Source organism: Microplitis mediator, chromosome 3 (assembly GCF_029852145.1).
Source record: "Microplitis mediator isolate UGA2020A chromosome 3, iyMicMedi2.1, whole genome shotgun sequence".
In the NCBI taxonomy this organism is placed as follows: Eukaryota; Metazoa; Arthropoda; class Insecta; order Hymenoptera; family Braconidae; genus Microplitis; species Microplitis mediator.
The window spans coordinates 23,724,825-23,739,627 of NC_079971.1; the positions used below are offsets into that span (position 1 = coordinate 23,724,825).

At 31.9% G+C, this 14,803-nt stretch overlaps 1 protein-coding gene across 2 annotated transcripts in view; it reads right to left on the reverse strand.

Annotated features, from left to right (window-relative positions):
* Positions 1–14,803, reverse strand: part of LOC130665160 (potassium voltage-gated channel protein Shaw) — a 37,272-nt gene that overhangs the window by 19,643 nt on the left and 2,826 nt on the right. For both annotated transcript variants that reach the window (XR_008989517.1, XM_057465450.1), the window contains exon 2: positions 8,635–9,134. Coding sequence is in view for 1 of the 2 variants with exons in the window: in XM_057465450.1 (XP_057321433.1) it covers positions 8,635–8,961 (327 nt within the window). In the remaining variant the exon portion in view is untranslated. The remainder of the gene's footprint in view (positions 1–8,634; positions 9,135–14,803) is intronic.

The window sequence follows — 14,803 nt, forward strand, 5'->3', positions numbered from 1 at the left end:
ACTTCTATGGTCAATTCTGAACAACAACTTTGAACCCCTATACGAAAGCATTAAAATTTATTGCAAATCGTGACCTAAATTTAATTCCTGTTTTCAAACTTTTAAAACCGCTTGAACTATCAAAAGATCAATTCACCTAAAAACTTTAAAAATAAAACTAAATTTAAATAGTTTTATTGAATTTATTTAAATAATGCCATTATAAAATTTTCGTTATTTCGTCGTTATGTTTTGGGCGCCATGCCCAGTGACCCGGAAGCAAAACGGCAAAATAACCGACTGAATATAATCCAGATAATAACCAGTGACACATAAACTATAATTTTCTAAAGTATTACATATATATTCATATATATAGTCCTTAAAATTACGGAAATATAGTTTTCCATTAAATACAAATTTTGAAAATTCAAATTTCCCGCCCTTTTACATAACAATTCTTAAGCCTCTGGCGTCTCCTAGTTGATGTTCCTTGGGTTAAAAATTTCAAAAAAAATTTCAAAAATTGACTAATTTCGATAATGACTTCGCTAATTGTCTCGCATTGATAATTTTCGCAAATAAAATTACTTAGGAAACTTAATAATCCAATTGGATAATCCAGAATAAGCTTAAAAAAGCTTAAATAAAAATAATTTATCTAACAGTGACTATATATATACATATATATAATAAAGTATCAAAACTCGGATCTAGCCGTCATTCAAAAGTGGATTTCAGAAGCTTAAAACTTTTCACTGACGTATTACATCTACGAGCTGTCTCACGTAACCACACATATATATATATATATATATATATATATATATATATATATATATATATATATATATATATATATATGTATGCAGTAATACCAGTGACTTTAACAAAAGCGAAATCTGTAGCCAAGTTAAATTTTAAGTTTATTATCCAGTGATTTAATCGGACACTGACTTCTAATGGATAAAATCCAATATAGCTGTCCAAACACGTTCGAGAGTGAGGTAGACAGACACAAATGCACACAATAATAGATAAATATATAGTTGTTGGAACATGCCAACATACAAACTTACATAAACACCAGTGAACTGGAAGATGATTCATCAAATTGCCCGAAAGTTTTGATAGGAAGGGGTTGGACAGCTGAGAGTTAGGAAACATTGTTAAGGGTGTTAGTAGTCCAGTGTACATGAGATTGTCATGGTATCCTAGGGCAACATGAATCAGGTTGTCTAGTGTCTGCATGGAAACGACCTGGGATTACCCCTTTGAAAAGGTCACGGTAGATCGAGATCGTTTTTACCACCAACCGTATTCACACGTAAATTTTTAGCCTGGATGAAAGCTACAAAACTAAATATACAAGGATAATTTGCATAACGGGTTAGAGCAGACGGAATAGACTTCTGTAAATCCGATGACATGTTTGTCGTGCAAACGACGCGCCCTACATAATAATATCTACAACCTGCACTGGTATATTAATATAACTGCGGTGACATTGACTATAGAATAAAACATTTGTTTGTTATAGTAATACACGTTGTACAATAGTTATATAAACTCTCAAGTGTATTTGAACTAGACTAAAACTATTTAACCCGTTGAAAATGTCATTTAAACTATAAAAACGCTTCTCACGTCAAAACTATTAACTGCGGTAGTATATCACCAAAGAGTTTTTTATCTAGAATTTAATTCTCTACAAAAAAGCTCTGATAGTATTTTACGGTAGCTCGTACGGTTTAGCCAGTAATGATGGTCCATTAATGCCCTAACAAAGAAAAGTGCACGAACTGCTGAAATTTTTGGACTTTTTAGTCGTGATATTTTTAGTACACGTTGAAATATTGCGATTTTATCATAAAGTGCATGCAGCTCAGAAGCACAGAAGTCGCTTTTTTTTTCAAATAATAGGATAAAAATAAAAAAATCAATAGAAAGCAGTTGAGGAGGATTTCACAAGTGCTTGGGTAAGTAAATTTATCGATTTTAAAAATCTTGACTTATTACCTGGTAAATACATTCAAGTGTTTACACTGTGATTTAAGGGTGTTAATAGGTACTTGACTTGAAAGTGTTATTGCTGGGTCAGACATCGATTTAGTCTGTGCAGAGAGAGCTTAAGTGAAAAAGGATAGACTACGAACACTCTGGATACGGTTTCTCTGTGTCTACACTCCTATTATGCACATATCTATCCCCACATAGTTATATATACATATATACACATACGTGAATCGACATACGAGTAGGAAAATCTGGGTCGTAGAGTTGCCAAGTTTTCCAGCGGAAAAAAAACACGGGAATCACCGTAATCCAATTGGAATTCGTCCGGATGTATCTGGTTATTTGTCAAATAAGTATGAAAATAAAAAAATAACTTAACAAAAGAATGAAAACTCGATACACACAAAGAAAAAAAAATATATAAATGTATATTGTAGGTATTCCATTTGTGTATAGTGACGCTTGCATTTGTTCTAAAGAAATATCCAACCAACAACCAGTAGAGGCTTGATCTATTTTCTTTTTCCTCGCTAGCGTATAACCGAGGCAATCGATAAGTTACAAGCGGGCGTCAGGCGTCAGGTAAAAGCTCTAAGCCGGCACGGAGGATAAACACGTACACGGAAGGCTTTTATGCACATGTAAACCACCCAGCATATTATTATTTTTTCTTTTATTACTTGGGCATTCACATGGCTGCTAAATTTTTTTTTTATTATATTCATGTACATATATATGGGGATAAGTTGCTAAGTGAAACTTTATGACGAAGGTGACTCCAATGCGACGATGTAAAATAGTAGAATGTGAGAAACTGCAAATGGTCAACGTGGGATTGTTAGAAAAAGAGGGAATGAAAAAATAAATGATAGAAGTTGATAAAAGAGGAAATAGAGACTGGCATTGGAAAATTGGAAGCTTCCGAAGAGAAAAACTCCTTTTTTTACTCAGCCAGGTACCAGTTCCTCGCTATATATCATATTCCTTTTTCATTCGCCTCAAAAGCAAAAGCTTTAAAAGTAATTCCGATGATCGCGTTTCTGGCCAGCGGCCAGTGGTAATTCTGTGTTAAAAATAAACCATCTGGAGTGGCCAGCCGGTGGATGTTGAACTTTTATTGAAAAAATCCAGCTGAGGTAGGTATGAAGATGAATAAAACGAGAGGGAGTCTGTGATCTTTCGTGTAACCAACTGGTAAGAAAGTGGTAAAAATTCTACAGAATTCGATCGAGCAAGTGAATTACGAGGCACGAGAGTTTAACGACTTGCTGGATTCGAGTAATTCAAGTGCACTCATTTTTCGGTACCTTTAACCCTCTGAAGTACTTAGACAACTTGTGGACTCTCAGTACGACCCTCCGAGAAGATTATCTCCAAGCAATACTGCCATGGCGATGTTCAAATTTCGATGGCTGTTTGAGGCTACAGTTCTTAGTTTACCGGATAACTTGATTTTATCAATGGCCATCCATTAATAGCTCCATTTATCCGCTCCAACAATCATTGAAACAGTTTAATCACTGGATATTCAGACAGTGGGCTCTGATGATGCAGTAGATTGGAATTGTTTTGGTAACTTTTCGGTGGCCTGATAATTACAGTATCGAGTATTAATTTGTTTTAATCAAGAGATGCATCCATTCATTGCATCAGTGGATCCTCCAAGGAATTCCGGTCGCCTTCTAGAAGGCGGCATTACTTTAAAAGTAGGTTTCAAATCGGAATGCCGCTTGGAAGTCTTTGAGCGACAGCAATTGAAAACATTTTAAGAAGCCAAACTTTTGAATCAGACCAAGGATATGTGACATAAAGTCTTGGAAGTTAAACTTGCCGCCTTTTAAACAGAATCAGTTTGAAAACAAACAATTTTAAGACGGAGTGTGTGAAATTTCTGACAGAAGGTCTAACCGATTGGCCAGCAAACATTTCAAGTAAACCCATTTTTAAAAAGATTGAAAAAGGTCGTCATAAAAAATTATGATTACTTAGCAGGCAGCATCGAGTTTTAAATCGGGCGTCAAGGTCTACGAGGGTGATAAGCTAGCAACAGATTGAGAGGTCAAACGTTCAGACCGATCAATAACCAGATAAATCAAATTTAAAGGCTCAAATCAGGCGTTATAACGACCAAGAATTTACGGAAACGTTTCATTTGCCAATTTGGGCGCCAGCTTTCACTGGGTGCTTGTAAAAAAAGCAACTTAATTTCGTAACCAAGCGTCAGTTTGGAATAATCTTTTGAGGGTTCAAGGCTCGAAGCATTTCAAAAATTTTCGGCCACTGAATTCTCAAATTGATCAATAAAATCCCAGAATTTTCTTCTGCAATGAAACTTGTCATAGAAACTGAGCATTCGTTAGTAGAAATCGAGGGGAAATCTTGAAACAATAAACTTTCTATGCTTGAAAAGCTTCAAAGTCAAACCCGTGGAGCATTTAATTGATCTGATGTCAATTTGGGCGCCAGCTTTCACTGGGTGCTTGTAAAAAAAGCAACTTAACTTCGTAACCAAGCGTCAGTTTGGAATAATCTTTTGAGGGTTCAAGGCTCGAAGCATTTCAAAAATTTTCGGCCACTGAATTCTTAAATTGATCAATAAATTCCCAGAATTTTCTTCTGCAATCACACTTGTCATAGAAACAGAGCGTTCGTTAGTAGAAATCGAGGGCAAATCTTGAAACAATAAACTTTCTATGCTTGAAAAGCTTCAAAGTCAAACCCGTGGAGCATTTAATTGATCTGATGCCAATTTGGGCGCCAACTCCCACTGGGTGCTTGTAAAAAAAACGAACTTAACTTCGTGACCAAGCGTCAGTTTGGAATAATCGTCTGAAAATTCAACGCTTGAAGTATTTCGAACATTTTCACCCACCAAATTCTAAAATCGATCGTCAACTTCCCAGGACTTTATTTATTTCAACCGAACTTGTCATAGAAACAGAGCGTTCGTTAGTAGAAATCGAGGACAAAACTTGAAACAATAAACTTCCAATACTCGAAAAGCTAAAATGTTCATCTCGTCGAGCACTTACTTGATCATTACACAAATTGGGCGCCATGGCTGTCACTCAGATCTCACAGAGCTCATGGAATATTTATCCGTTAATTACTTTTAGTGAAAATAAAAACTAAAGCAATATCAGTCGGCAATAAGTAGTAAAAAAAAAATGATTTACTTGTCGATCAAAGAAATTAAAACTTTTTCGATCAACCAATAGAAATGCTCCAAGTATGAAAGTAGACTAGTAGAATAGTAATGTCTTGGAATAAAAGTAATTTAAAATTCAAAAGTTTCATAGCAGCAATAGAGATTCTTTGTATTGAATGAGAGTTTAACGTTTGCGACAGGTTTTACCTATTATTCGGTGCTTCCTCATTTACCAAGTTATTCCATGAAAGACATTCCATATTTAGAAGTCTTAAGTTATTCCTCCCCGTCGCGAGACTATAGACTACAGACTACAGAGTCGCGATGCCTCAAGCAGTTACAGTGTATACCAACCAACCAACACTATTAACGGCACAAAGAGTCCTCTTACATGTACTATATAATGTAATACTTACAAAGTGACTCATTTTGCCATCCCTCGGTTGGCTGCTTGTAGATTATACTTTTAAGTTCCCACGAGATTATCCGCCAGTCAGAGATAGACCAAAGCAAATTGTTAAACACTTATAATAAGTTCCCGTATGACCTGAATAATATTTTCAGTTATTTTTACTATTCGTTACTTAATAACCTTGCGACTATATTCGCAGTGGCGCCCAACCTGGGACTCCTGACTCGGTACCCACTGCTCGCCTTTTAAATAATTAGCGCGAGCTGGATTAAATATAGATGACTATATATTTTTATTGCTGTGTAAAGCCTGGGTTAAATATGTGATAAAATTTATTAAATGGTTGGTTTATGCAGATATTTATTATTTTAATAATAAAGGAAAAGGAATGAAGGCAAATTATAAAGTTTGCTTTAGACAATTTGTTATAAAACATGACCTCAAAATAAAATTGTTGAGAACAAGTTTGAGTAAAGTTTTGTTAATACTTTTTAGCTCGATGCATAATATGTTATGCATAAATATGTTATGTAAAATAATGTATTACTTTTAAAATATAGAACACTGTTTTAATTTACACTATTTTAATTACATTTTTTTTTACTTTTATAACGACTGCTAAATGGTTGGTTAAGTAGGACTTAAAAGGATTAAAAGGTATGATTGGGTAGTAATTTTGCCAGATTAAAAAAGGCCATGGCGCCCAGTGGTGTTTGAAATTGGGCGGGAATTTTAATAGGATGCTAATTTGTTGTCTTTTAAGATGTATGAGAGCTATAACTGGTTGCGGATAAGGTTTTTTATGATCGGTAGAGAATTGATGTCTTGGATGCTCGAGATCGATTTCGGTAAGTCTTGAAAATGGTGGAATTTTTCATGCTTTCCCTAACGGCTTGAGAAATGCTCATTTTTAGCGGAATTTTATAAGGATATCAATTTATCTTGGATAGTTTTTATCGACTCTAAGATTATAACTCATGGAATTTCACAAATTTATCTCTAATAAAGACCTAGAGAAGCCATTCTGAACTAAATTTTACTTACAAAGTTACTTTGGAAACGAAACCTAATTTCGAGTTTTTCTAAAATTTGTGTAGTTTCGATATTTATTGATAAATTTTTGTGTTGTGTCTCTGAAAATGTCACAAATAGATTACATTTGAAGATCTGAAAGTGCCATTTCAAACTAATTACTGTCTCCAAAGTTATGCTCATTTCAGAAAAGGCGCCCAGTTTCAATTTCTGCAAAAATTGATGCAGCTCTAGTATTTGTGGATCAACTTGAAAATTTGATGTCTTAAAATGTTAGAAATTCACAACTTTTGAAGACCTCAAAGTGCCATTTAAAACTAATTACTGTCTCCAAAGTTATACTCATTTTAGAAAAAGCGCCAAATTTTGAATTTTGAAAAAAATTGATACAGTTCTAGTATTTATGGATCAATTTACAAATTTGATGTCTTAAAATGTCAGAAATGCACAACTTTTGAAGACCTCAAAGTGCCATTTAAAACTAATTACTGTCTCCAAAGTTATACTCATTTTAGAAAAGGCGCCCAGTTTCGGTTCTTCAAAAAATTGATGCAGTTCCAATGTTTATTGATCGATTTACAAATTTGATGTCTTAAAATGTCAGAAATGCACAACTTTTGAAGACCTCAAAGTGCCATTTTAAAATAATTACTGTCTCCAAAGTTATACTCATTTTAAAAAAGGCGCCCAGTTTCGGTTCTTTCAAAAATTGATGCAAATCCAATATTTATTGATCAATTTACAAATTTGATGTCTTAAAATGTCAGAAATGCACAACTTTTGAAGACCTCAAAGTGCCATTTTAAAATAATTACTGTCTCCAAAGTTATACTCATTTTAAAAAAGGCGCCCAGTTTCGGTTCTTTCAAAAATTGATGCAGTTCCAATGTTTATAGATCGATTTACAAATTTGATGTCTTAAAATGTCAGAAATTCACAACTTTTGAAGACCTCAAAGTGCCATTTTAAAATAATAACTGTCTCCAAACTTATATTCATTTTATAAAAGGCGCCAAATTTGAAATTAGGAAAAAATTGATGTAATTTCTATAATTCTCGATATATTTAGAACTTTGACCCTTTGTAATGTCAGAAATTCATTGCTCTGAAGCACCTGAAAGTGTCATTTCATCCTAAATATTGGCAGCAAAATTATATTGGTTTTAAAAAAAGCGCCTAATTTCGATTTTCACAGAAATCACCGGATTTAAGGTATTTTATTTACAAATTGATTAAAATATTCTATCACAAAAAATCTCAGCAATATATCAAGCTTCAATGCTTCTTGGCTTTAATCCAATCTAAAGCTTATTTACTCTATAACTCCAATTTTTCCCCAAGCGCCTTAAAAATTTAAAACTAACATCCATACCAATTTTTCTCTCAAACAACAAAACTGAAGCTTCGATAGAAATTTTTCACCGGATAATCCCTAAAATAAGCTCGTAATATCCTAAAATCTCAAAAATAATGACCGACGTAAAATCAATTTAACTGAAATCCAATTTTCGATCTGACATAAATTGCGTAACATTTTAAATCCAGAAATAAAATCCAGCTTATTATTCAGTTGATCCGTTACGCACTTGAATTCAAAAGCCCCATGAAAAAAAAGTAATAATCAATTTAAATTTATCTCTGCAGTACTTTGCGCAATAATTTCCATCGACAATAGAATGTCGTCGTTTCTCCTGGTCGTTGCTCGTTGATCGTTCGTCGAATGTAAAGCAATAGATTATCGTGAAAATGTTAATGTCGACGTACGCCGGCGTATACAATCATGAGCGCAATTGCGGTACGCGGGGTGTGTAAATCCGTTAGTGGCAGGTAGCGAACGCGAATGGACAGAATAAGCGACTAGTCCACGAGTATGAGAACCGGCAGCTGGATTAGATAGCAATGGCTCGTTTGACATCACTAATGAATTAGCTCAGCAGTCGTCAATTGAATTTCCAAGTTCCCTATCATCACCCCGATCATCATCAGCATCAACAGTCAGCCCAAAGACCGTCCAACTGGACCCCGTTGATTTTCGGTGACAACTTACCTGCGTGTACGTCATCCAGCAGCAGGGTTCCACTTGATTTGAGTCAAGTCCCCAAAACTCAAGCTCCTCTTCAAACAGGGGGCCGCACACATCCGTAGGATAGTGCAACTTCCCAGTCCGGTAGTAGTTCAAGACCTGGGCAAAGACACCTGGGTGTCGATCGAAGAAGTACTCGTTGAGGATGGGGTCGTAATTGGCTAGTGCTTCCGTTAGCCTGGACAACCTCGTAGCGGGTATTTTTTTAAGGGTCGCCTTGTAGGTTTCGTGTCTGATGCCTCCAATATTGAGGACCACCCGGTTCTCCGCGTCCATATTTATCAGATTCATTGTGATTTAAGTGAATTGTTGGTTTATTGCTGGCAATTAGACAGTTACTGCTGGTTATTCTATTGACTGCTCTGCCGCCGACTGCTCGAGTTGAGGATTTAATCGGCTTACTGCTACCGCTGGCAACCAATAGCTCCAGTTGCTACTGCTGCTGGTGATCCTGGCGGCCTCACCTGGAAAACGATTATTGTCAATGATTAATTGTCTTGCCGATGGATTTACGAATATTGATACAAATCTCTACTGTATCTGCATATGAGGCCTTAATGATTAATGGTTAATGATTAATGAGGGCTGATTAATGGCCTAGGCGTTTTTTGCCAGGTCTAGGGCAGCGATCGTGGGTCGGACGGCAGTCGAGATATCGAGTCTTAGCCATTTCTTGCCGGAAATTAAGGCGAGGAGGCAAAGGAAGGAAGGGGGGAGAAGGGGGAGGTTGATTGTGAATATTGGGAGGCTCTTAGACACAAAGAAGGCTGTAAAGAATAGTGTCAAGCGTAAAATATTCCTCAGTCAAGTTCACTCGTGCTGTGATAATCGCGTTAAGAGAAACGCCGATAGCGAGGGGAGACAAGGAAGGAGTTTATAAGAGGGTGATTGAGATGGGGGTTTACTTTTAAAATAAAATTAATGATCTTAACGAGTGAACGGATGATTGAGTGAAATAAAAAGGAAGAAACTTGTTTTTTAAGACGGAATTTTTTATTTGTATTTTATAATTTATACAGATGGATTTGTATTTGAGCTGAGCTTTGAATTCTGGGGATGGTAATCTTTTTATTCTTGTGAATTATTTATTGGGTTTTAACTGCTGGTGGAAATAATTACGTTTGTAAAGTTTATGCTAATGGATTAATGGAAAATTTTAAATTCGGTGGATGTTTTTGTTTAATTTGTTTATGTGGAGTTGGGATGAATCTTTAATTTTGTTTAGAAATAATCCGGCATTTTAACGATCAGATTAAATTTTTCCATTTGAAAAATTGAACGATTTTTTTTTAAACATTGAAATTTTGTTTATAAAATTCGATAATAGATAGATCATATAATACAATTTTTTCTGTTTATTACAAGTCTTTGTATTTGTAGATCTCGGATTTTTAGTTGAGCTTTTTATTTAAATTTTAATAAATAATTTTTGACGCTATAATTTTTAAAATTGGCGCCAAGTTACGAAAACATTTAATTAAATTCAATTTAAAATACAGTCGCATTTATTTATCTTTTTTATTGTCAATAAATAATATACATATTATTTATATTTATATATATTTAATAGTTGTCTCTTTAATTAAATTTATTTATTTATAAATTATTCGACAACTTTTTATTTCAATAATTATCATACAAATAATAAACAATAATAAATCTATTTGAATGTCCATTTCTAAATTTAATTTTTTAATTTTTATAATGAGAGTCTGCATAGATGAGTACATGGTTTCACATGTTTAAATAAATAACGCGGGTTAAAAAAAATGAAATCCCCGTCGATTAACGTCGACGGTGTCTGCTGATATTTCAATGTCGCGACCTGTTATTTGTGTTATTAACCGACTAATTTAACGAGCCGATTATCAAACCACGAGATTCATTATGCCCCCCTTTGATTATTCACGTCGACATGACGGTTTTGTTATTTAGTTGCTCTAATAATCCGTTTTATTTATTATATTTTTTGTCATTAATTATTTATTTGTTTATTTTATTTACGAGCGAGCAAATTCGTGGCGATAATTAAGATAAATAAATAAATTATCAGAGCTACTGATCTTTAGCGGCGACTTATTTCACCTGCAGATAAAACTGCCTCGATAATGTTTTGACGAAAAAAAAAAAATAATATACGCGTAATATTTTGTTCAACAGCCCGCTCTATATAATCACAGCAAACAAAACTCGTTATTTATTTATTTTATTACCCCGGTTTATTTTATAATTATCATCAGCAATTAATAAAAATAATTAAAATAATTAACCGGTAAAAAAGTGACCATTTCTCAAGACATTTAAACAGCGTACTCATTATTTATAATAACAATCTCCACAAGCAAGCATTCTACTGGTTAAATTTAAAAAAAAAATACTCATCTAATAAATTAATTAATTAGTTAATTTATTAATAAAATGAATTATAATTTCTGATTAATACTCCAATTAAATCTATTATTAAACTATTGCTTAATATTTTAAATACATACACCCGTTTACTTTTTTTTTCATATCATTTTTTTTTTCCACATAATTAAATATTTATTTTCAAATAACATTTGTATTTATTTATATATTTATCATTATAATTTTTTTTCTATACAATATTTCTATATATAAATAATAATAAATTTATAACAAATAAATGGATTTGTCGTGGGTTTTATTCGTTAATAATAGCAATCTATTTGTTGATAAGCATCGTGATAAAATTCTTCGTAATAAACGTATTTTTTTTTTTAAATAAACAAAAATTTATTAATAAATAAATAAATAAATAAAAACGTCTTCATATAAAAATTCTAGTACACAAAAGCTAACAATAGTAACAATAAATTAAAAATTTAATCTCGACAATTAATTAAAGCCCATAAAGACCGACATATTTAACCGGGAACATGAAATTATTAAAAACCACACTATCATTAAGATTTAAAAGTCAACCCTTATTTCTGTCTCCGAAGAAAACTCCGTCTCCGGCACCGGCAGCAACATAATCTTGCCCTTTTTATCTTCTTGTTCCTCATTTCGCTTACTCGGATTCCTATCCCGAGTAAGAGTCGGCATACTCTACTCTTGCTCTCATTCTTCATCCGTTTTTGCTCATCCCTTCCCCTCCCCACCCTACTCCCTTACCCTTAGCACCCTTATCACTCTTAGACTTCTTCCCACCTCCTTATCCTTCACACCCTAGTCTGCCACTGTTCACCATACTAAAGTACAGTTATTCCCAAGACTTTTATCCCCATTATTTTTTTTTTTTTTTTTTTTTCATTTTTTACGTGACCTTAATTCCATAAAATTGACTCAATAAAAAAAATTAAGAGGCATTTGTATGTCGCCGTTACACCACTAAATTTGATTTTTTTTTTTATAACTACTTACTACCACTGAATAATAGAGTATATATATAAATATATATAAACAATCATAATAAATATTTTATATCATCCCCCCAAAAAAAAATCATTGATTTCCGGGCTTCATTTCAAATTATTATCTAAACTATCCGACATACGGCTTAGGTTATCTCAAACTTTTTTTACAGAATTTTATTACCTACAAATTTTTCCTCATACATTTTTATCATGTTTCCATTATTTTTCCGAAAATTTCCGTTTAAACACGAAATACCCAAATCACTTTTTTGGACTTTCTCATATTTTGTGTGTTTACTCGTTATTTATTGAAGATACGATAAAAGTGTATGAGTACAAATTTGTAGGGAAGAAAATTTCCTAAAAACAAGTATTCTTATAATTTTTCCGAAAACTCAATCGTTTTGAAGTTATTTTAATTTTAAAGTCAACTGAGTCTTAAAATTTGAGTTTTTCCGAAAGTAATTTTAAAAAAATGATAATTATGTTTTTTATTTTTAATTATCATTAAAAATTGTTGGGGATTATGATGGCAGTAATGTCTAGATAATGATATGGTATCTTTAATTTTTTTTTATGTCCGCCCTCTAGACAGTAGTAACACATTTTCTCATGTTTTCATGAGCAATCGACTTTAGTAAGGTACATATATACGTATATATCTACGTATAAATATATGTAATGTGCACTCATAGTGATATCAAGTATGTAGTATACATATATACTTATATACGTATGTATATATTTTTTTTTTACTTTACTTTAACCCCTTTTTGTTGTCACTCCTCTCGTCCTTATTTCTTTTATGTGACATCATATCTAGGGAATTACTCTCTTTTACGGTTGAATTAAAAATATACTCGATATTACTTTCAGCAAAATTGTCAACAATAATTTTGATAAAATTTTATTAATATTAAAAAATAAAAAAATTTGCCATTGAAATTCTGGATAAAATTTCGTATTTTTGAAAAAATCTCGACGGCTATGGGAAATTTTGAAAAAATGTCCTTGTACAATTTTGTAGCCCAGAAAATTTTCTATTCAAAACACTGGTGAGTCTTTGATTTTAATAAAAATTTTCACAAGTTACTGGAATTACGAAAGAAGAAAAAAATATTTTGGGAGAATAATTTTGAGTTTCTGTGATTTTTTGTGAATATCTCAAAAACTATTAGGAATTTTGAAAAATTATTTCAGTACAATTTTGTAGCCCATAAAATTTCCTAACTATTACATGCGAATGAAATTTAAAAAAAAATTTTCCGGTTACTAAAATGTGAATTTTCCAAAAATTTCCTAAAATACGAGTTTCATAGCTTTTTTTTTCTATTTTTAACAATAACTCGAAAACTATCGATAATTTCGAAAAAATATATCAATACGATTTTGTAGCTCGGAAAATTTCCTAACTATTACATATAAATAGAATTAAAAAAAAAAATTTTCCGGTTACTAAAATGTGAATTTTCCAAAAATTTCCTAAAATACGAGTTTCATAGCTTTTTTTTTCTATTTTTAACAATAACTCGAAAACTATCGATAATTTTAAAAAAATATATCAATACGATTTTGTAGCCCGGAAAATTTCCTAACTATTACATGTAAATAAAATTTAAAAAAAAAATTTCCGGTTACTAAAATTTGAATTTTTCAAAAATTTCCTAAAATACGAGGTTCATAGCTTTTTTTTCTATTTTTAATATCTCGAAAAATATCAATAATTTTGAAAAAATATATCAGTGCAATTTTGTAGCTCGGAAAATTTCCTAACCAAAACCCATACTGGTAATTAAATTTAATTAAAACCGTCATAAGCTACATGCATATTAATGACGCGAAATTAATCGATCGTCAAAAATGTCAGAAAAACGTTTTCTCATTTTTAATTACAAAACTAAAAAAAAAAAAATTATACATATTTAATAATTTTTCTTAAAGACCATGTAATTAAAATTGCTTTTAATATTACCTCATTAACTCGGAATTTAATAACCCGTAACATAAAACCATCTAAATTATTTAATAAAACGTATTTGCATTTTTTCATCACTGACTTTTCTCATCAAATTTTCTTAAGAATTTTCAATCATGAAAAGAAAAAATAAATTAAGCGACTGTAAATTTTTAATAATTAATAGTCGTAGAACACAAATAAATAAATGGGTAAGTCGTTATCAATCTTGATAATTCTCAGGTCATAAATCATTATTATAAAATTTTTTAAAATCCCTTCGGTTTTTATATTTTTTTATCTATTCGTTCCATTTACAATAAAATAAAAATATATGAATATCTAGACAATGACAAACTGATATTTTTATTCGTTTTGTAACGGTTCTTTTTAATAAAAAAAATTTTAATTCTTAATAGTGATTTATGGTCGGTATCAGTTTTCTAAAATTTTCTGACGTCTTTTGTAATAAAATTTTTTTTTATTATTATTACGCTTGTAACTTTTTTTGGGTCAGATTTAAATTAATGACACATGAATGTTTTTTCTAGGAAATTTTCTGAGCTACGAAATCACACTGATGTGATTTATCAAAATTTTTGATAGTTTTCGAAATATTTACAAGAAAAGACAAAAAAATATGGGGCTGAATTCTTAGAGGGAATTTTTTGGTAAATTCAAATTTTTTGAACTTTGAGTTTTTGTAATTCAAATTTTTTGGAGTGTAATCGATTGGAAATTTTGCGGGCTACAAAATCGCATTCGTGCAATTTTTCAAAATTTCTGATAGTTTTCGAAA